Raw genomic sequence first — 22,920 nt, 5'->3', positions numbered from 1 at the left:
TATATATATATATATATATATATATATATATATATATATATATATATATATATATATATATATGCTGATGTAATAGGCGACGGTGTCTGTGCTGTTGCGTTTTGCTTCTTTCAGAGCACATTTACCGAGGTGGTGTTTGCACGGGAAAGCGCCCTTTACAAAAGCGAAGGGATTACAGCGAAAGACATCGAGTTCACCACCAACAACGAAGTGATCAGCGTGCTGATAGACAAGGGAAGCTCTATTCTCAGCATCCTTGAAGACCAGTGCTTGGCACCCGGTAATTAACGCAAGGCAGTTCGCGGCAGTTCATCTGATAATAATTATTATTGTATGCACAATTCTAGGCAATAAACGCATAACAGTTCACCACGTCTCACCTTTTAGTAATGAAAGTAAAAATATTACTATTAGTGCTGTATGCTCACGTTTTGTCAACGAGACGGTTCAACGCACTTTACTTACGTTGGCCGTAGCTTTTTCTTTTGCCACATTCAAGCTGTTGCCTTTTTGTTCATTTGATTATCTCCAGGCGGCAGCGACGAAAAGCTCGTTAGCACCTGTTGCACGAAGCTAAAATCCAACTCGAAGTTTGTGCCAGCCAAGCTCGACGCTCACAGCGCCTTCTTTGTAAAGCAGTCGATTGGAACGATCAAATATAATGCACAAGGATTTATATTCAAGAATAAAGATGTTCTAAGGCCGGAAATGGTCGAAGTCGTGCAGGTGCGCGAGTAATTCCACATGTCAACATAACATATATATATATATATATATATATATATATATATATATATATATATATATATATATATATATATATATTTTCGCCAAGCCAAAGTCCACTGTATTTTATATAGAAAAGACCTAAGTGTGTCTTCCAATTTCGCGTTCATATGCAGCGGAATGAAAATCGAGGTGTCTGCGTTTGCTGTTATTAGCTGGTTTGTTGTAAAAGATCAGGTTCAGCTGCCGTACTTGATACAGTAGAAGCAGCACATTAAGATAATGCTACTACGTTACTGTTGCCTCCTCCTGTGGCTGATCTCAATGTTAACTATTGCCGACGTTAGAAATGTGATTTGAAGCTGTTTGCTCTCCGCTCATGCAGGCCTCGGGGAATCCAGTGGTGCGGGCACTCTTTGAAGGAGTGAAGGTTGAGAGAGGAAAGATGGCAAAGGGATCTTTGATCGGGTCTCAGTTCTTAGCACAACTCAACAAACTCATGACTCTGATTGGCTCAACGGAAGCTCACTTTATCAGGTGACAAAGAGATGCAGCTAGCCAATACCCCACGCGGATGCAACAACCACCACCTCCCTTGATTTCGTTCGAGGGACTCTGTGCTTACTGTGACAGTGGTGCATGCGTACATGCATTTATCCATGCATGCATTTGTGCATGCGGGCATGCGGAAGGCTGCTGTTGTACCGTGCACCCCTCACCGCGTGTGCAACCAATCTCCTGCTGCTGCTGCTGCACTTTGCCTCTATGAACCCTAGCGGATTGCAGCGCCGTGACAAGCTGCTCAATGGGTTTTGTGTATCGCTCTGTCTCTGCGTTTACAGGTGCGTGAAGCCCAACGAAGAGAAGAAGCCCTTGATGTGGGTTCAGAGCAAGGTGCTCATTCAGCTGCATGCACTCTCCATCATCGAAGCGCTGCAACTGCGTCAGCTTGGATATTCGTATCGGCGCCAATTCCAGGTGTGTGTGTGTGTGTGTAAGAGACCACATTGCTGCTTCTTAAGCCCAACTGCATGGGTACTGCCACAGTGAATAAGAACACAGGAAAAAGAACAGTGCCGCTTGTTTCGAAATGAAACAACACAAAGCAGAAGGGAGCTCATATTTCTCGTAATGAATAAAACCAGATCAAAAGAACCGTATACCTCGTGCCTTGCAGCGAGGTATACACAGTACCGAAAGAGAAGGGAGCGCATATTTCGTGTCTTTCACAGAGTGGTCTTTCAGCGGTTTCCGTTCTTCTGTTGCAATGTGTCGTGTGAAATTTTAGGAATTTGTGGAACAGTTTCAATTTATTGATTTAAGCGCGGCGAAGACGGCCGACAAACGCGCCGCTACGGAAGCGATAATTGCGGCGGCAAAACTGGAAAACGGTGCGTCCCCGGCTTCTTGCTGTTAGCTCTAGTATCCTTTCCATGAGCTGAGAATATTCACTTCTGTCTATAGAGTTTGAGATGCTTAGCCTTCTACGAAGAAGAAACTGCATTCCTCTCAATGAAGGAGAAAATATATCTCTGTTAATGAGGAAGCCGCATTCCCGTCATTGAAGGAGAATTTACATTTGTCTCTGTGAAGGTTGAACCAACTACGTTGATGCGATGTTGCTGTTCATGTATTTTTTCAGGTGCATACGCGTTAGGAAAAACAATGGTGTTCTTGAAGCCAGAAAGTGCTAAGTACTTGGTACACTTGCAACGCACACGCCTGTCGGCCTGGGGCCCCCTTATCGGAGTCCTGGAGGCAATCTACGTGCAGAAGAAAATGCATACCAAGAAGCAAGCATTTGCAATCTGCTCAAGGATATGCGCGCATGCACGAAGAAAGCTCGATCAGTGCATTTAACCTCGTGCATCTACCCTTCCTCGCATATAACATATATACATATATATATATATATATATATATATATATATATATATATATATATATATATGCATTAGACAGTGACGTGCAAGCATGCATGCATGCATTAAACAGTGTCATGCATGGGTGAATACATGCATGCATGCATTAAACAGTGCTGTACATGCGGCACGTCCCACGCAAAACGAGAAGTATGTCTCGTATGAATGCATAGCCACAAGCTGCGTGGCGGTGTATACACCGCAAAAGCATCTTTGCGCCTTTACGACAATGATATTTCTTTGCAATTTCAAGTCAAGGGAAGGATAAGAGGTGGATTAGCTGGGTTTTATTAGGACTGAACAGTACCAGGTCTCACAAAAATACTACAAAAACACTTCTTCTGGCATCATCAAGAAATGGCTCGCCCGCGTTTACGCATGTAGAATAATAATCTCATTAAGCGCCCGGTTCTAAGCATATATAATCCCTCTCATCCTTTCAACTCAACGACAAAGAACGATATATTTATATATATATACACAAATAAATAAACCTGCAAAACTACTTTGCCTGCTACTGCAACTGTACTTGAACATCGCCAGTGAGGGGAACCGATGCACCACGAGTGGCTGACAGCCACAGCCTGCTCCTCAAATATGCGTCTGTCACACATGCAGAGTAAATGCCACCGTGAGGGTGCCTGTCGAGTACCAGAAGAATCCAAGCAGACAGGTCACTTCATGAGAGCTGTTGCTTTACAGTTGTACAGAGCCTGGAGGTGCATACAGCACCACCCACTAGAAGACGGCACCTTATCAGTGTTCTTTGGGTCCTTGGTTCAGCGCGTTTGCTGTGCGCGACGCGACGATGGCGTTGCTGTTGTAGACTTCTTGAAAGGCAAACCGCCACAGCTTTTCTTTGCTTCTTATGATGCGGCGTCTCTCAAGGAAGCTGCACCATCAAGGCCTTGGTAAATTAAAAAAAGATAAACTGAAACAAAGTCCGGCAGAATACTCAAAAGGGGAATTGCTTCCACAAGCGTTTGCCTGTCCCCCTTCTATACGCAGCAGCAAATGTCTTCTTGTCTGGCGGGGTCAATTTCTGCGAAATCTCCAAGCCAGGCTCTTGGCAGCAGGGCTGCAGTCTCAGTAAGAGTTTCAGTGTTGCAATGACCGTATTCAGATCCTTCTTCTTCTTGTTCTCTTTCTGATTGATATTTTGAGTGCCGCTGTAAAGGCCTCCGGTCTCGCATGTCTTACAACACAGGCCGAGCTGCTCCTCCTGTTGGTGTTTGTGCATCACCTTCACTGGATGGTCCGCTGCAGGTGCTGCTCATGCTGCTGCAGTTGCTGCTCGCGCTGCTGCAATTGCTGCTCGCGCTGCTGCAGTTGCTGTTCGTGCTGCTGCAGTTGCTGTCCGTGCTGCTGCTGTTGCTGCTCGTGCTGCTGCTGTTGCTGCTCGTGCTGCTGCTGTTGCTGCTCGTGCTGTGACTGTCTCTGCTCTCTAGCTGGTGAAAAGCAGCGCCGGCTGCTGGGGAGGAGCCACTGCCTTCTCCACCCTGTGACAATCTCGTCGTGGTTAAGATATCTGACTGCGGTTCTAAATGGGAATCAATGCTGCGTATGTCTTCTTCCTGTTGAGATCCCTGTTCGCCAACCACTGTATCCGCCGAGCAGTTTTCAACAGGGTTGGCCACATCAGGCGCTCTCGCAGTACTGCCGCTCGTAGAACAACTTGAATTGTTTTGATCCTCTACTGACTCCCCTCCAGAGCCTCCCGTCCATCCGTCTCTCTCCGCTTTCTTCAGCAGATGAACGGAAAAGGAAAGCCGCTTCGGCAGTATCTTGCAGCCGCGGCTCGCGCAGAGGCGTTTCCATCGCAATTCATCTGTGGCCATTTCAAGAGGCGTCAAACCCATGTTGCATCGCACTCGGTAATCAGCACCCTGAGGCCAGCAAACGCAACAGATCACCTCGAGGGTTCACATGGGGTGGCATACACAGAAACTCAGAATGGATACTTCAAGCAACGCCGCTGCAGTAGCGACAGCTTATCTGCGAGATGTTGCCTTCAACATCTTACAGATAACCTACATGGGCTTACTATGCAGCATAATTAAGGTGACGTGTATGCGCATAATAGTCAACATCAAGCAGATAGCTTGCACATGCATCCTATGCAGCATCTTGGCGATATCCCAGAGGCATTTCATATGCAGAATCGAGATAATAGCAGCTTACTATCCACCGTATTTGAAATACAGTGCATGCGCGAAATATGTAACATGAATAAGGCAACATGGATGTACTTACGTGCCGTAGAAGAAGGCGGACGATTGCAGGCCTCTCGATTGCGTCGAAGAGCGGCGTCTGGCCATCGTTTCGTTGCCTGTTGAGCATGTCTGGATTCACATTCAACAGCAGCTCTACGACACTCACATGCCCGTTCTTCACTGCGTAGTGCAACGGAGTGTCTCCCTCAGTGTCACGGATGTCGAGAAATTGCCTCTGAGAGCTCTCCCCACCTGCAAGGGCATAGCGACATACAAGAAGATAACGAGGTGTATCGACAAACGTCGTCCTACCTCAGGTGTCACAAAAACTATGGGAAAACTGAGCGACTCCCTGCTGGTGCTTGCGCAGATAGACGCCACCAGTTTACTGAGTTCGCAGCATAGCTCAGAACGGGGTGATGTGACAGCAGGCTGTCCTACATAGCAGCACTGAACTAAACAGCAGTTCCATACGCTACAGAATATTCAGTAGATGCTCTATGCTTACCTATTTGTTCAAGGATCCACTTGAGGCACTTCGGGTGGCCGTAGGCAGCAGCATAGAAAGCCAGGGTTTGGCCGCGGTCGCATTTGAGCGCAGAGAATGGAGGCAAGGCAACGCGTTCTTTCAATGGCTCATCTTCGTAGATGCATTTGAACAGCTCTAGCACTTGTTCGTCATCTTTGCTCGGGCGTCGCAACAGGTGGTGAAACATAGACATACCTGAATGCTCGCTCCTCGCATGCACCAGGTGTCTGAGCACCAGCAGAGCAAACAAACAGGCTTACAACAGTTTATCATGAAAGCATTTTTGCTCAGTTACAACTGCATGCAGGTGATTTACAGGTGAACGAAAGCAACGGCTGTTCGCAAACTCACGGTTCTTCTTTCAGCAGATTAAACACATCGGGGCCCAGCATATCCACCACACATTCTGGCCAACCAGATGTGACTGATGGCCTGTGTGTAGAGTTACTCCCTGTTGCATCTGTCGCGGGATCCGCCAAAGCCTCCCCAGTTTGACTCATCTGCTGCTGCTGGTCCTGCTGCTGCAGAGCCCCCTCGCTGACATCAAGTGCAGGGAATCGCTCTTGCGGCTTGTGCGCTGTCGTGTCTTCGTCACTCCCACGCCTGGCACGTGAAGCGCCATCCTGTGTGGCCCCACGCGGTGAACATAAATGTTGCAAACGCTCTGTGTTTGAGCATGCAGCCGGCGTAGAGGAAGCAGGGGCCACTCCCGGACCGATTCTGCTTTCCGCAAGCCCCGCTTCATCACCTTCCTGAGAGGCGTCAACCCCCGCTTCGTCTCTCTCTTGGGAGGCGTTGTTGAAGTTGTCGCATTGAGTCTCTCCGTTGTTGTCTCCTCCGCTGCAAAAGTCAGTTGCAGCGTTGGTCGGCAGTGGCTGATATCTCGATACACCCGCGGGGCCCCCGCTACGTAATCCAGAGATGCCTCCTACGCTGGTTTCCTGTTTATCTGTCTGTTGCCGAACTACAGGGGGGGGCGGGGAGCTGCACCTGCTGTTCTCGTCGCTACTATCGGATATGGTGATGCACTCTGGCAAAGAAGAAGCAGCAGGACCAACGCATTCGGGCTTGACGACTGCTATATTACTGCTCCTCGCACAGGTGTTCCCATCATGCCCTGCATGCGAAGGAGAGCTCGAGCTGAGAACAGCAGACGGGCTGATATGTGTTGGTTCTTCTTCATTCAACAACCCCGCCGCGTCCCCTCCTGCTGAACCGCGCAATGCAGGCCGTTGTTCTGCCTCTGTCAACTCACGTTTCGGCATGCGCAAAGGAGTTGCCCTGCGCGTACTTGCAGGGGGTGATCGGTTGCAACTACGAGAAGCTGGCGCATGCCGTGCACTGGCTTGCATCAGCAGGGTTTTTTGGTCTCTCCGTCTTAGCTTGCTTGCCTTGGGTATAACGGACATCATATGCAGAAGGCGGAGATCCCGAAGATCGTGACTTGTGTTCGGTTTCTTGTTTCTTTGCATTTGACACAGTTGCTGCTGCAGGAATGCTCTTCGTGTGCAATGCTGTTCCTGCTGCAGCAGTGCCCGCAGTCTCCGCTTCATCTCCCCCGGTGACGGCGCTGTTGGCTCCGCCTCCCCTTCTTTCATTTCCGTTGCTTCGGTTCTTGTCACCTGATCCATCTCCGCAAATATCGGGCACCACCCACTTGGTATTGGAGACCAAATCCCAATGACGGGGAAATAAGGGGGCCTTTTCCACACCTCTAAGAGGGTAGGCAACGAAGGAAAACCGAAGAGAAGGTGATGTCTTGTTGTAGTGGTATTTAATCAAGGAAAACCGACTCTCGGGAAAGCGCAGAATGCAGACGGTTTGAGACACCAAGCGGTGTCAGCCGCTTGAAGCCGAAAAGGGTTGCAGATCATACAACAACTTGTACCCTGAAATGATGCACCTCTTTTCTTAAACAGACAAATAAATATCGAAGCTTTCAGATATAATACCTCTATTTATCGGTTTTATTGCTTGAAATTTGTCGAATGACTAGGCAGATTAGTCGAACTCATGTTTCGTTCCAATGGTCCACCGGGGCTTCTGAGGTATCTCAGTGACCACGGCCGAGTTGCTGCTGAACTGCAGGAGAGAACTTCAAAATATAGCTAAAAACGTTAAAACGGGGTACAAAAATACATCGAAGAAGCCACAAATACGCACTTTGAAGGGGATGAAAAGTAATATAATTATACACAAAAAGTGGTACTCATCGCGAGACATCGAAACGCGAGAGCAGTTACCAACTGAACCGGCGGAGCAATCGCTGTAGCATCCTTGTACTTATAGACGCTTTTTTTTAACTGTTCACAATTTAAAAAATATTCGGAGGTCGAGGAAAACCATTTATGCTCCGATGCTAGTCGGCCATGACCGTTCTTTCGGTAGAAGGCTCATACATGTCGCGGGAACGGTGTGTGAATCGATGCGTAGTTTTCCTTCTAAGCACGTTACGAAGTGTGCTTTACGCTTAAGAACAGTAAAAAGGCAGGGAAGCTAGTCAGACAGATCCATAAGAACCCCAGCATTATCAATGAATTCTAATTTGCAAAGACTAGACTCTAAATTTAGGTACTTCGAACGGAAGGGCAGGTGGTCGCGCGCCCTTCTGTTTAAGGCGAAAATAACAACTGCAAGAGGAGAGTTCTACGACTCTTCTGCATTTTGAATGCAAAGAATAAACTCTGCATATTCCAGTTAAGCTATGCATTTTAACTACAGATTCGAACGACGGGCGCGGGAGAGAGAGACTTCGGCGTCTCTTTGACGATGTGAATCATTGGTCACCGTGTACAGTTCGATTTATCTTTCTTCAGGTATTCTGGAGGTATCTCTCTTTTCTCAAGCTGCTTTCTCGCCCTGCCTCCTCCGTCTTCGTGCTCAGCTCTATCTACAGTACAGCCACAAACTGCTTGGCAGTCCACGAAACATCTACGCTGCACTTTATTCAATTGAGCGCATAGAGTTTCACAGACCCTAGACTACCTCTGCTCGTTTCAGAAATTAGGTTTCTACCTTCTTTCTGGTTGAGCTTAGTACAAGTGTGTCTTTGGCTAGATAATTGAAACATGGGCGTATGTAGGCCTTCCGTTCCATTAGGTTATTTCGAGGACAATTTTAGCACGTGTTGATAATTAAGTCAAAAATGTCATTTCTCAGCGTTTGTCGCTGCTCATGTTTAACATTTTTGGTGACTGAATTACAATAGAAGAGTTGCAATTCACACGAACGATCGAGAAACACGTCATTGTTCCTAATCCCCTGCATTTTGACACTATAGAGCGAAACTATTGTCGCATTAACAGCACTGAAGACGTTTCTATATTCGAACTTCGAACGGTTCACCAGGTCAAGAGGAATCAATCGCCTCAATCACTCGCACGGAGGCCTTGCGTTTTGATGGATTTAAGGAGGCGACAGACTTCGCGAAGAATGACACTTTGTTCTTCTATGAGGTCGCGTAGAACCTTCGCCTGCACAAAGTCCCACATTCAACGATTTCTACATTCAACGTTTTCTTTCTTTCTTTTGCTGCTACTATCATCCCCATTGATGTTGCAAGTACGAAAGCATACACGCAACTGTCTTGCAAGAAGGCTTAAGAAAACACAGACTACGTGCTAGCGTATTGGTTGCATCCGTGCAGTGTCACCCTTACATCCGTGGGCCCAATCGCTCCTCTCTGCACCTTTTCTGAACACGTTCGGAGACGATCACCGACTGCTGGTGATGAAGAAAGCAGCGGTTGCTTCTTTTGAGGACTTCTTGGAGCAGCTTGTATCTTCGCTGGAGTCCGAACCTGTCTCGGCCCCGTTCCTGCAAACCCAACGCAAGCCAGCAGAGAGCAAAATGCAGAAAATGCGCACTATATTATACTGCAATGTGGTGTATATTGATATTACTCCTTCTCAAAGCAATTAAAATGCATTCTATTGTACTCTATATTGATTGTAGTCATTCTGAGTGCAAGGCAAAAGCCAGTCAGGCATCAGTAGCATACAAAATTTTGCTTGCAAACGGTAGATAGGACGGGTTAGCAACGGTATACAAATACACCATGCCAACCCTGCCTTTTCATTTATGTACTTCAGTTGCACCTTCGGAAGTTCTCAGATCGTGAAGCACACAAACTAAAAGACGTTTTTTCTCTCATGATGGGCAGGTCCTGTGCGTGCAAATATCAACAGCAGCATTTAACAGCGCATTTGCCTACCTGTTCTTTGCGTAGCTCCTTTTGTTTCATTGCGCAGCGGGGCTCTAGCAGCTGATGCATTTGCTCGCACTGTGGCACTTACTTCGGTGTTTTGCATGTGCGTCAACACCGAAGCCAGCCACTCGTACAAATCCATCATCAAAATAAGCTCTGAAGACGCCTTGAACTGACGCACTCCCCCGTGCATCGAACGCGGGTGTTCTGCAGAGTGAATGAGTTGCTGCTGCCTGCCGTACTCAAGGAACTCTGAAATGAACTCCGGGGAAACCTTCGACATCTTCACTTCCAACGAATCCACCACAACAGGCCGTAGCACCAACGGTGTCACTGCAATCCCCCCCGCTGCAGCATCATAGAGTGCGTGTGGGTCAACCCCCGACCCTCTCGTCAGCACATCCGGAGATATAAACGGCTGAGCCACCAGTCGCACCACGGGGTCCCTCAAAGGCGGCCAGGCTTGATCGCTAATCAGGTGCATTGCATAGCCCGAGACGCGAGCCATCTTGGCCCACAGGTAGCTGTCAGATCTGCAGGGCACGTCAACCTTAGACGGAGGCCGACGTTTAGGCGAGAACAAGGGGATCAACTCTTTCAGTGGAGGCGCAGAAAGTGAGTTGCAACAAAGCTGAAATACGGCCCTCAGCAACAAAGCTGAAACGTCAAAGAGCCAAGTTGGATACGAGGTGGTCGTCGCGCGAATGAGGGCTTGCCTGCAGTCGTAGCAACACAGTTGAATTCCCCTCATATAAAGATAATGTATCGAGAGAAGCTGAATGAGGCGCATGTAGCTGCTGATGCTAGTGCTGCAAGAAACGGTGCTAAAGGTTGTAAACGAGGAAGTAAATGCGGTAAAAAGGACTGCAGACTGCATGCGACAGTTCCTAGATGGGCCTATTTATAGAACGGACCGAAATGCCTCATCATCGTAATTCCAGAGTTTTAGAAACGCATGTCGCACTCGTCTGAATGTCGCAGGCTCAGGCGATCCAGTGATGCTGAGAAGAAAACAACGTGCGAACACATATTATATGTATATATCTTTAATATATATATATATATATATATATATATATATATATATATATATATATATATATATATATATATATACAAATATGCATATATAATATGCATAATTTACTTCTGCAAGGACCAAAAGACTGGTAGACCTGCCACATCTGGAGGTGAAATGCATGTATAGACGCATTTCCTCTGTACAGAAATGTATTACCTCTGTTCAAATGGTAATGCACAAGGTGCAGCAACTGGCCCAGCAGCTTCGTCGTAGCCGAAGTTCACAGGCCGATCGAACTGATCCTGCACCATCTTCAGGTACGCCTCTTCCTGCGCCTGCTGCTTCGCCATGTGCGCATCTAGCAGCTGCTGCTCCAGCTGCTGCTGCTGCAGCCGCTCTTGCTGCTGGACCTCTGGCTTCGTCAGCCCGTTTTGCTTGCCTGACTGTGTAGCGTACTTCCTGGAGGGTGCTGGGGGGGGCTGGGCTGGTTGCATTTGGTGCTTGCGGGTTATAGGCTGGCCTTTCAAGCCCTTGGGCTTGCCTGGAGATTTCGTTTCCTTCGTTGCCTTTAAGTCGGCCAACGATTTGAGAAGCGCTGCTGCAACATCTTGCATGCGCGGCGTTGCAGCTTCCGGAGGGCATGCAGACGGCAGGTTCCCGGCGCTGCAGCATTCAGCAGTCGCACCACAACATTAACTGCTTCTGATCACAGAGAGAACAGAAATGAAGACCCAGGCGTGTCGAGTCCCGCTGCACTGCGGTACCACAGCAGTGTTCAGGTGTCTCATTAAACACCCTAGAGAACGGGAAAAAGGGTCTACAGGGTCTAAAGACTCACCGCACTTCCTCCACTTCTATTTCATCAAGACCTAGCAGCTGAATCAGGGCGTCTGCTGATAGAGGGCAGTGCTGCCCCTCCTTGGTCTTCGTCTGCTGCAGCTGGGCAGCAGCAGCTCCCGCCTCTGCTTCGTGCATCAGCAGGAACAACGAGTTGTACAGAACAAAACGCATGCGGTACTGCGCCGCCTGGAGAAATGTCTTGTTGCAGCGCCGGACCAGCAGCAGCTTCGACAGCGACAGATACTGGCAAATCTTTGACACCACTCGAGGGTTCTCCCAAACCCTGTTGGATTCAGGAGGACCCTCTGAAGAGGTGCAGAGCTGCCTTGCAGCTGACAACCGGACGTTCTGTTCTGACTCCGGTTCTTTTTGTTCCTCCTTGGTCGCTGCAGCTTCGGCAGAGTCTTCCTGTTGATCCTGTTGGTTAGAGCTGCTTGCAGCCGTTTGTACGGCTAGGGGAGAAGGGTTGTTATCTGCTGAATGCGCAACTACAGGCGAAGGATCCCCCGTATGGGCCGCAGCCCCGGATCGAGGCGCCAGCGCTGCCTCCTGTGCCTCCCGCTCGCATGCAAGATAGGCAGCACAGGCAGTGCATAGAGAAGCGGCCTGCTCGAGAGGGAGGCGGTCGTCTACTGCGATAGACACAGCAACTCCTGGCTGAGGTGCATGAAGTCTGCTGGCTGCTACTGACGATCGCTTGCCGCAGCGGGAACATTTGCCTGCCTGCGCAGGTAGAGCTGCAGGCGCTCCCCCGTCGTTTTCTTCTTTTGTTTTGTCTGCATAGAGGCCTTTGTTCGAGGAAGCAACAATTGGGGGGCCCTCACCCTCCATACGCCACCAGCTGCAGCAGGGGCAGCAGCAGCACGGGAGGTCGGCTGTGGGGCTTATTCCGGGTTCCTGCGCATGCGTTGCTCTCATGCGGCAGCAGCGGCAGCCACATCGCATATCGCCTGCATCTTCGGCCCAGCCAGGCAGTGGAGGCTCCTCGAGACAGTCAGTTGGCCACAGTTGGGACCGCTCTGCCTGGGGGGCAGCAGAACAACTGGAAGGGGGAAAGCGACGCTGCCGCCTTCCATCTTCGCGGTGTACGTAAGGCGGAGAGGGGCTTCCTGACACCCCGTAGGCCCTCATCCAAGAAGGCAGTGCCCATACACCCGGATTCGGTGCTGAAAGCGTGGTGTCAACGTCTCTGCTGAAATGCCCACCTCCTCCACAGCCACCGCGCTCGAGAGGAGGCGCAGTTATTTCTCGTCTGTCTGCTGCTGGGGAGTTGTTGCTGCGACTTCGCCTCGAAGTCGACCGCTGCCGCTGCTGGGTTACCCTCCCGTTCAGCTGCTTCCTGAAGAAGAGCAGCTCTCTGGGGGAGGCGTTGACACCCATCCTCTTGAGGGTTTCCTCGTCGTCAGTGGCGGCTGAAGCAGTAGCAGCAGCAAAGTGAGGGGTCATGTTGGTGGAAATGGTAGCTGCGGCTGCCCGCGTATGCGGCGCCTGTCTGCCTACACTTGTCTTGAGTTCGTCAGAAGCGCGCAAAGACTGCCGAAAGCCCCACATGTCGCTGCCCAGCTGAGACGAAGGTTTTCCCGCTGCAACTTCCGCAGTGTAGTCAACTGGCCGTCTTTTTATGGGCGAGGCCCCTCTCTGCCCTGCATGCTGTGATATTTGTTTTCCTTTCTGGTTCTCTGACGGGCGGAGCTGTTGATCATTCCACCCGACACGAGGAGGACCCAAGGCGGCGCTCCCGTCGTTGCGCGAGCAGTGCTGGGATGGAAGACCTGCTGCATGCACAAAAACGTCCTTAGAATTGTTTTCTTGATACAAGGGCGTCGGGCTCAGAAAGCCGAAGCCCTCTGGCTCGTGATGGAGGGAAGGCGGCAGCGTGGACGGCACGTTGAAGCCGGTGGGGCCCTGAGAAGCCCTTCCCCCCACAGCCGCTGCATAGCCACAAGGTAAATTGTTCGAACGTGCCTCTCTCGAATCACCTCGCGGGGCTGCATGCAGTGGCCACGCGTCCGCTTCATGCAGCAGAGGCGAAGAGGCAGCGGCTGCGTATCCCGGGAGGACTTGGCGTCGTCGTTGCCCCGTTGGGCATCCATCTTCCCCCTTCCTCCTGCCTCCTCCACTCGGCATACCAGCAGCAGGCAAGGAAGAGGGGCTGATCCGGGCCAGATGTCTCTTCTCTGCTCTTGAAACACCCTGCTCCGCCTCTCCCCAAGCCAATGAAACTGTTGCCGAACGGGGAAACCGCGACAACCCTGGGAAACTCTCTTGAGAAGAAGTGGGGAAGGTGTATGGGCTGCCTTCGTGGCCGTCACGAGGCAGATCTTCCATGGAAGCCCCCCAGGATGCAGGGCGCTGCATGGATCTCTGTTGCTGCAGAAGTTGCTGTCGTTCTCTCTGCTGCTGCTGCAGCTCTTGCTGTCTACGCGCGATTGCTGCCGCCATACCGCCGGGTTCCCCGTCTTCCCGTCGGTCTCCCAATCTCCACGAGCTGCGAGGACAGCCAGGTCCGCCTTCCAAGACGCCCACATCGCCGGCCTGAACCTGCCAGCCGCTGGGAGCTGAGGGTTTAATGCGCCTCTCAATTGGCTGCTGAGGTGGCGGGGGAGGCAACGGTCTGTCCTGAGGGAGGGCAAATGGCGTCGTGCGCGACAGACGCAGCACTTCCGCCTTCAATTGCTGCTCCTGCTGCCGCAGAAACCGCTGCTGCGACATGAGAGCCGCGAGGTCGAAGTTTCCCCTCGCGTACGATGCCATTGCAGGAAGCAGCGATTGAGAGGGAGGCTTTTAGTCAGGTGCCCCGAGGAGGTAAACGCAGGGCAGGCAGACAGCCTGCGGGGCGAAGCAGGCTGTCGAGTTGAGCGTAACGAGGGAAAAAAAGCGACAACATCGGCGCGTGCAGGAACCCATATGTTGAACGCGTAGCCATGGGAACCCGAAAGAAGAACCGTTAGGTTTCCTCTATTACGGGATTTGAAGCATTCTCCAAGAAAGCCATAGACACTCGGAATCTTGAGCCGGGTATGGACGGCGAACTACACGCGGGATTCCTTGCTCTTCATAGAGCCTCCCAGTGCAAGCTCGTGCTGATAAGGTGGGCCGCCTGCGGTTTTGGGTGAGCTTCTTTGCTCCTTTGAGAGGCCAAACGGCGTTTTCAGGCTCAATAAACCGTTTAAAAGGACACAAGTGTGCCTACCGCTGCAGCGGGAAGTTGTCAAGCCATCCGGGTTCCCTGCAGGTCCGCCATTGACTGCAAGCAGCACCTCCTGTGCAATGTTTTCTCTAAAAACGTCCTGATATGAGAATATAGGATAAAGTTTCTTCAAAATAGCCGGGGGAGATGTGATGCTGCGGGCGCCTCATTCAGAAGATCTAGAGCCCAACGCATGTGTAGCTGCTGCCTGCACATGCGTTGGACGGTCCGGGGAAAATGTCGGGAAGCGGTATTCGTCTATTGGTTGTTGTTCAAAGTTTTGCAAATTTTCATTGAAAAATGAAACAAATGGTGCTCCAATAGAGGAAATTACCTCTCGTGCATTTGTGGCGAAAGCCAGTGGACTGTGAAATGGTAGCCACTCGATGATCGCCCCGAGTGCTGCCGACATCTTCGTCTTCTCATATTTGGGAGTAACTGAGTGTCTATATAGCTGCGAATCAAGCATACAACTCATTCTGCTTTGCGTTCAAACTCAACAAATGCCCCAAATATCTCCCTACCTGCCTACAATGGCCAGGAGGACCGGAATCCATAGCTGTAGACACGCCGGGTTCGTGAGCTGCTCTTCACGCGGGGAGTCGCACAGCAGAGTTGGTATATATTAGGCAGATGATTGGAAGAAACAAACATTTAAAGGGGATTCTGATCGTCTATGGCATCTCCGAACCTGTTCACACGGCTTGCCGAGTCCTTCGAAACAACCGAATCCCGCAGACTTTTCTTATCTCCCTTAACTCCCGCTCTGCTGCTGTCACTCACATTGCTCCTGCAACTGCTTCTGCTCAAGAGAAGATTCCACCCTCCTAGAAACTCAACCAACATTGAGTATGGCTGGTTGCCATAAGATCGGCTATAGATAGAGGAATGAGGCCGCTGCCGTGCCGCTACACTTCCATACAACGCATATTGAAGCGGACCTCGGCTGCCAATGGTCTTCGTTTAGACTCTCCTGAGCTGTAGAGAAACTCAAAATAGAAGAATAGCAGTTGAAAACAAATATATGCTATGAGTTCTCTCGTCTATTATGCCGAGGAATACCCCTCATGCGTGCACCGTGCAGCGTTCTTTGAACGTTTTGGCGCCGGTGTTCATTGCACTTACAGTGGTGGTTCAGCACTCAACCCTTTGATTTGAACTCAAGTGCAACATATATGGCGCTTTTCATTAGCCAGTGACTGTGAATTCATCGCATATTCCCTTGCACACCCATCGTAGCTTTATTGATGTNGATGTGGATGCACATAAAATGCGCATTGAGTTGAGCCGCTGTGGAAATGCTATCGATCATTACAATTCTACAGAGGGAAAATGCAATAAGGCGCGATGTCTTTGGCGTACCGGTCGGTTTCTTTTTCGAAGCGATTGAGAACTCGTTCGTCCCTCTTTAGACTGCTTAAATGGGCTTCTATTGGCATTTAGTTAATCACTGCACATTCTAACAAAACAGTATGTAGGCTGAGATGCTCGCTTTCTTCTAATATTTTGCAGTTTTTTATATGTGTGCGGTGGTGGGAATCTTCCATCACAGCCAAGGAGCGTCGTGGGTTGCAGTGGAGTCAAGAGTTGGGTAACAGTTCATAATAGGAAATGCAGAACAAATGTGTGGGGAATATTACTGTGCGGAGAGGAGAGAGATACCGATTCTGACGGGAGATGCGACACCACTCCTTGCTGTTACCCCTGTTGCTAGGCAACCCTACGAACAAGAAAATCGAGCCCCGTCTGGGCTCATGCAGAACTATCGCTGTAGACAATTGCTAAAGCACTTCGTTTTCTCTCAGCGACCAAACTGCATAGAAGTGGGAATTCACGAAACACCAAAACTACACACGTAAGACAAACCACGCCACTACATGGCAGGAACTGCGGGTGCTATTGGCGCACTCCGCATTGTTAGCCCTAAACAGGTGTTATTTTCTCTACGACTGAACAAATGCATTCGATATTTGCACTACATTTACGATGATTTTGAGTTTCTCCTCATGCATGACTTGAGCGCATCGGTGTGGCAGCGAGCAATATGAAGAACCAAACATATGCCGCTTCACTTCACGCCGGTGGAGATCCTACCTGTTATTTCACAATAAAAAATATCTTCTTTCAGCTTTTTATAGGAACAAAGGGAAGGGACAGACGCGTCGTGTTCCTCTAACAACTAGAGTTGAGCGGTGCGTGGCCCGATCAGGGAGAGTGTAGTAGTGCACAGGCGCTACAGGGGAGCTCAAGTGGAACCTTTAGAGGCATCGTTATATGAAGGAGAACAAATACAACACTAGTAGATATAAATGGTAGTGCTTTAGATAGAAATATAAGGTAACCAAATCAAGAATGCTCGGTAGGCCCACCAGGTTGAGGGCTGGCTCTGAGACTGACGCTGAGGCTGAGAGACTCACGGCAGAGTCGATGTCATATCTAAGATATATGAACTCAAATACTCTTTAATAACGATTACTTGAATATTTATGTCGTAATACTAGAAATAGGTAGTGTTTAGTGTATAGATGCAGATTCTGCACCCAGTTAGGTTGGCCTAGGATACATACGTAGGACAAGTAGAGCCCACTGTTCACTACCGAGTGCCTCCTCAGCTGCTCATGATCATGCAGGCGTGAGTTGCATTTCCCCCTAAAATCGGCTTGAAAGCAGAAATAAATACTTAAAATAAACAATCTAAAACCGTCTGTCTGTTGTTTCCAAGTTAAATCAAAGTCTAAATTCTTTGCGTGAGCGCTTGGCGGCAGGGCGTTCACTTCTTGTGCTTGATCATCATCCAGCCCCAAAAACTGCTGCCACCGTTTGTGGCTCGTTTTTTTTGCCCGTGCATGCGCTTACTCTGCATTAGCACCACTCCATCTTATTTTGTTTGTTTAGCCGCATGCATTAGAGTTATTTGGAATATCTCTGCTCCGGGTTTCCCCCATCGCCCGGCAGCACCGCCGCATCGGCCCCTTCTGCTATCGCGCTCCTTCTGTTGCTTGCTGGGGCCTTCGCATCGTGGCATGAGGAGAAGCAGCGGCGGTTTCTGTTTGCATTGGACTGGAGTCAAGAGGGAGAATGGAGCCTCGGCGTCTGTCAGATAAAGGTGGGCAGAGGCCCCCCGCCCCTCCTGGGTCGATGCCAAATCTGTCTTCGGCGGAGGACCTGCAGCAGCACGTAGAGTGGGCGCAGCGGATCCTGGATGACCGAACGCTTGTGCCTGTGCAGCACAAGAAGGTGGTGGAGAAGCCTCATAGCGTGTTGCATCTTCTCTGGGGCGCAGCCCTCGTCCTGCTCATCATCTTCGTACGGCGTCTTCCCCGCTTCCCGGGGGTTGTAGTACCAGACAGGCTGGACCAGGGTGACCCCCTGCTTTATTGGGAGTCGAAGAACATCATTGGTGATAACCCTGAAGAAGGTATGCAGCTGCGGCTGCGCAACAACCCACATGTGGCGAAGGGTTTTCATGAGTTTGCACAGTTGTCAAAGGAGAGCTTCGATCGCCGCGACAAGGCATCTCAGAGGATTCACAACTTTCAGAAGCAGATGGTGGCGGCCTTCAACCCGCTTATTGTCATCACAGATCGCATGAACAACCTGCTGAAACAGCTGCCGCCCCTAGCAGAAAGCTTTCCCAGCAACGCGGAGGACCTGCGCGCGCAGCTACAGCATCTGTGTGAAACCGAAGCTGCTGCTTCAGACAAGAAAGACGAGTTCCTGGAGGACTGGAATGTTAACAGAATGCGCAAAGAGCTGTACAGCGACCCCATGGTGGCCACAGCTCTGCGTAACCTCGTTGATATCGATTCAGCTTACATGCACAAGAAAATAGCTATGCTCGAGTTCCTCGTTAGCGAGGCAATGAAGGCTACAGAAGGCACATCCATGAGCCCCATCGTCATGAAGGAAATCCAGTTTCTTGAAAGCAAATACAAAGCTGCAGCAAGTGAAGCAGAACGACAAGCAGCAGCCTGCATGAACCTGCTGCCTCCACAGGACCACTGGTTACTGCTGCTCTTCGTTGAACACCTCGCAGCCGCTCCTCCTCCATCCCCTGCACCAGCACCACAAACTACAAATTAAACCCTTGATACGTATGCATGCATAAATACGTGCATGCTTACATACATGCAGCTTATCCCTCTGTGGCCAAACATTTTTTAATCGGCGAGCAGTCGCCTGCGCGAGGATTTGTATCTACGGCTCCCACTTCATTCATCTGCAGGAGCCACGCGTCCGAGAAGGAGGTTGTGTACACAACTTTAATGTCACCAAAGTTTGCACCTTGCAGCTTTTTCTGACGACAGCAGCACGTCAAGCAGGTCCTTGTTGTTGCTGGCAACAGCAGCAGCAGCAGCAGCAGCAGCAGTTGATAAGAGGGAGGCCGGTTCTTGTCGTCGTTTGTTGCTAGCAACAGCAATCGCAGATGCTGGTGAGAAAGAGGCCGATTCCTGTTGTTGTCTGTTGCTAGTAGTAGCAGCATCAGCAGTTGGTAAGACAGATATTTCCTTGTTGCTGTTGTTAGCAGCAGCAGCAGCAGCAGCAGCAGCAGCAGCAGCATGGGTTTCTAGTAAGAGCGCCGTAGGTGGAACTGGTAGCCCGCAGGTGGGGCTCTGCTCCAGGAAACCTTTTAAATTTCGATGTTAACGCGCTGTCGCGGTTTGGTGCCTTTGGGAGGCCCTGGCCGTTTCTCATTGCTCGCAACTCCATTGGAATATTTCACGTTTGTTTTCTGTCTGCCATGAGGTGTCACCAACTGATAAAAAGCTATAATATATAGAGTAATACAGACTGCTCAAGCTTAAGGGGTTGTGGTGTTGGAGTTTCACGTCTAGTTGTTCTTCCCTTTTATAGCGTTTTAGACCTCAAATATAATTAGCAGCAAATTCAGACAGAGGGCGCACCCACTGCACTGCTCTATTTCTTCTCGTACTTAGCAGTACGCCGATAGAGGGAGAGGGGCACCAAAGGTAGCCACGTTGGTTCTTTCTGCAGTCCATCTATACCGTTATCGGGGTGTATCGACACAAACTGTACAATACTAGGGGGAGGAGGCACTCGTTACCGACGCTGCAGCGCTGAAGCGTAGCCAGTGCAGCAAGGCGGATCGGATCAGCAATTGGAAGACGTGTTCTCCCCCTTATATCGCCGGAGTCTTCTTCACATGAAATCAGGAGACGTTACTGTTCAGTATAAGCAGATAGCCATCTCAGGTTTTCTTGTAGGCAGTGACGCCAGGCTTTGCGCCCTTTAAACACACGCTCGTATTCCTGCATTCATGCAACAAATTTGATTCATTTGTTACTATGCGTGCGCTGCACTGTCCTAACATGCACATTCCATTGACATGGACAGAGGATTCAGCACCATGAGGTTGCGCAGTAAAATCTGAGTTATATTACGGCATCAGCAAATGTGTGTATGGCAGCTTTATGAGTGGGAATTGCCGAAGACTACGGGGGAATTAGGGTTTAGGGTTTAGGGTCTAGACGCTAGAGCGTGGACCTCGTATTGGATGCATCCCATGATCGTTGGTTTCGGACGAAGAAAGAATGCATACGCACACGGCACAGCCCCCTGGTGCTGAATATAGGAATATGCACGTTAGGACAATTGAAGCACAGATATTACAATAGGTGAAACATATTCGTTACATGAATAATAAACAGAACGCATTTATTTCTGTCTTCTTTCTTTTCATTTCTTTCCCTTTCGGCGTCTGTTTTGGTTTCCATGCGAACCACCATGCGACCGCCCAACGACAACTTGCGCCCAGCTTCGACTCAGCAATAAGTTTGGTGTATTAATTATTTATTGGGTAAATTAGAGAGATTTACATATTAAAAAGACGAAGAGTGTCTATCTGAATTGAAATAGTGTCTTAGCCACTTACACTGTGGGGCCATCAGAGTTGAATGCGGGCACGCCAGCCGGACTCGGCAGCGGCGGCTACGAGCGAAACGTCTCGGGTGTTCCTTTTTACTTTTTCTTTTCACTTTCACCTTTTCAATTCAAATTCGCCAGTTTATATTTCTCAAACTGAAGTGGCCGCGTCACCCGCCAGCGCGTGCTGTTCCTCTCCGGTTCCGAGTGCTGTCCGTGCAGCTTCCGTACTTCATCGACAGCGGTATCCTGTAGTAAACGGGGTGAAGTCAATCGACATTTGCCGGTTTATTTCGTTTCTCGTGACTAATTGGATTCTTTTTCGTCAAAGAGGACCGGTTGAATCAGCCAAAGCCGCGGCAGCCACACAAGGGTTTTAGGTTTCCGTTGTTCTGCATATGTGGTATACTGAACGACACCCCTCTTACACTCTACCCGCCCACTGCAGTTTTATCAATGGCCACTGCTGCCATCACCGCCACCCCGTCTTCTATACCTCTTTCTGAGGTGCCTTTAGACTCCCGTACGGCTTCTGGTGCGCTATCTTCATCAGAGTGCTGCTGCAGTTGATGAGCACCTAATCAAACACAGGCAGCAGCAGCAGTACCAGGCTGCATCCTGTCAGTACCAGCAGCACCAACAGCAGCACTAGCTACTTGTGCAGTTGCTGCTCCTGCTTTAGTGAACTTTATACAATTTTCAGTCGGATTCCTCATTCGCTATGCTGCCCAATGACACACCCACTGTGGCGGCTCCGATTCCAGCATCCCGCGAATGCAGTTTAGGAGAATCCGGCCGTCACTATACACCCCAACATATTGCAGAGGCAGAGGAGCTGCAAGAACCGTACCAGCAGCAGTATCTCTGGGTTCCTCCTCGCAAAAGAAGACAGACATCAGAAAGCAGCAACAATCATCAGACCGCCACAGCAGTATCTGTTGTTGAGTCTGGAGCAGCAGCACAGGCTGCTGAGTCTGCTGCAGCAGCTGCAGCAGCAACTGCTGCTGAATCTTGTGCAGCTCAAGCATCTGTCACTCACCCCAGTGCAAGCTCTGCTCCCGCCCCGCGGACTCTGAGGTCTTTGGGCGACACTTCGCCGCTTTCGAGTTCTGGAGATTTCTTTGAATTTCAGCAGCAGCTTCTAGAGCAAACACACGCCTTCGTTGAAGCAGCAGCGACAGCAGCAGCAGCAGCAGCAGCAGAGGTGGGGATGCGGCCTGCTGCAGTTGACAGCGTGAGGACAGATTTAGACAAAGAACGACAGCAAATGTTGCATGCAGATGAGAGAAAAATGAAGTCGCCTGTACAGCAGACAGCTGGGGGCCCGCAGCAGCAGCGTACAGACACCCCGGCTTCGCAGCTTGAGCTGTGTGGTCAGTTTCTACGCGTCTGCCTGCATTTTATATTTCTGCTGCTTCGCGTGGCCCAAGAGGTGACAGCTGTGTGTTTCTATCAGACAATAGGATGGGTCTTGATGACATTCAGTTGCATCTGCTGTCGGTGCAGCGTGGTTCTGTATTTTCTGGCCGCTCGGGTGTCTAGACAGGTCTTTCGCGGCAGCAACCGTTACCTGCAGTTTTTCTGGATATCACTTCTTAAACTTTTGCGCCTCGCGGCCGTCCTGGTGAGGCGCAGCGAGGCAGCAGCAGCAGCAGCAGAGAGACGGGCTGCATGCACATCGCTTGCTGCACGCATATCAGCTGTACAGACAGCTGCAAACGTTGGCTACGTGTTCACAGAGATGGTGCGGCACTTGAAATACTTCTTCTGCTGCTGCTACACAGCAGCAGCAGCAGCAGCAGCAGCAGCTGTCGCAGCCATAGCAGCAGCAGCAGCAGCAGCAAACCAGACAGAAAAAAAACAAAACACAAACCGCCGAGAGGTAGATGAAGACGGTAACCTAGCACTGACACCAGAAGAAGCCCTCGCAACAGGTGAGCCAAAGGGCGACGATATATAAATTAGTTTCTTATGAATTTATTTTTTATGAATTTATTTTTTATGAATTTATTTTTTATGAATTTATTTTTTATGAATTTATTTTTTATGAATTTATTTTTTATGAATTTATTTTATATAAATTTATTTTTTATGAATTTATTTTTTATGAATTTATTTTATATGAATTTGTTTTATATGAATTTATTTTTTTTGAATTTATTTTTTATGAATTTATTTTTTATGAATTTGTTTTATATGAATTTATTTTTTATGAATTTATTTTTTATGAATTTATTTTTTATGAATTTATTTTTTATGAATTTATTTTACATGAGTTTATTTTACATGAGTTTATTTTATATGAATTTATTTTATATGGATCTATTTTATATGAATCTGTATATTTTGTTGTGAATTCTTGTATATAAATATATTGAATATGTTTTGT

At 49.3% G+C, this 22,920-nt stretch overlaps 5 protein-coding genes across 5 annotated transcripts in view; 3 read left to right on the top strand and 2 right to left on the bottom strand.

Moving 5' to 3' along the window:
* Positions 1-3,563, top strand: part of EMH_0036800 (uncharacterized protein) — a gene marked incomplete at both ends in the record, with an annotated part of 6,890 nt that extends 3,327 nt beyond the window's left edge. Inside the window, 7 exons of the mRNA XM_013498404.1 lie at positions 115-280; positions 533-726; positions 1,112-1,263; positions 1,569-1,704; positions 2,015-2,117; positions 2,369-2,493; positions 3,432-3,563. Coding sequence (XP_013353858.1) covers positions 115-280; positions 533-726; positions 1,112-1,263; positions 1,569-1,704; positions 2,015-2,117; positions 2,369-2,493; positions 3,432-3,563 — 1,008 coding nt within the window. The remainder of the gene's footprint in view (positions 1-114; positions 281-532; positions 727-1,111; positions 1,264-1,568; positions 1,705-2,014; positions 2,118-2,368; positions 2,494-3,431) is intronic.
* A 330-nt stretch (positions 3,564-3,893) lies between these two features.
* Positions 3,894-6,988, bottom strand: EMH_0036690 (Pfs, NB-ARC and Ankyrin domain protein, related; the record flags this gene model as incomplete). The annotated part of the gene is made up of 5 exons (XM_013498403.1): positions 3,894-4,092; positions 4,182-4,534; positions 4,902-5,113; positions 5,370-5,617; positions 5,742-6,988. 5 exons carry the CDS (start codon positions 6,986-6,988, stop codon positions 3,894-3,896), a joined length of 2,259 nt encoding a protein of 752 aa, XP_013353857.1.
* Positions 6,989-9,103: 2,115 nt separating this feature from the next.
* EMH_0036580 (uncharacterized protein) lies at positions 9,104-14,212 on the bottom strand (the record flags this gene model as incomplete). The annotated part of the gene is made up of 6 exons (XM_013498402.1): positions 9,104-9,206; positions 9,488-9,555; positions 9,686-10,313; positions 10,512-10,598; positions 10,835-11,281; positions 11,457-14,212. The coding sequence occupies 6 exons, from the start codon at positions 14,210-14,212 to the stop codon at positions 9,104-9,106; spliced, it is 4,089 nt and encodes a 1,362-aa protein (XP_013353856.1).
* A 3,514-nt stretch (positions 14,213-17,726) lies between these two features.
* EMH_0036470 (uncharacterized protein) lies at positions 17,727-18,731 on the top strand (the record flags this gene model as incomplete). The annotated part of the gene is made up of 1 exon (XM_013498401.1): positions 17,727-18,731. One exon carries the CDS (start codon positions 17,727-17,729, stop codon positions 18,729-18,731), a length of 1,005 nt encoding a protein of 334 aa, XP_013353855.1.
* A 2,256-nt stretch (positions 18,732-20,987) lies between these two features.
* The window catches only part of EMH_0036360 (uncharacterized protein), a gene marked incomplete at both ends in the record, with an annotated part of 5,060 nt that continues 3,127 nt past the window's right edge, over positions 20,988-22,920 (top strand). Inside the window, 3 exons of the mRNA XM_013498400.1 lie at positions 20,988-21,066; positions 21,317-21,904; positions 22,271-22,465. Coding sequence (XP_013353854.1) covers positions 20,988-21,066; positions 21,317-21,904; positions 22,271-22,465 — 862 coding nt within the window. The remainder of the gene's footprint in view (positions 21,067-21,316; positions 21,905-22,270; positions 22,466-22,920) is intronic.

The sequence above is a fragment of the Eimeria mitis genome, genomic scaffold, assembly GCF_000499745.2.
Source record: "Eimeria mitis Houghton genomic scaffold, Emh_scaff34, whole genome shotgun sequence".
NCBI lineage: Eukaryota > Apicomplexa > Conoidasida > Eucoccidiorida > Eimeriidae > Eimeria > Eimeria mitis.
Note: the sequence above shows the minus strand (reverse complement) of the source record. Positions and strands in the feature narration are given on the sequence as shown.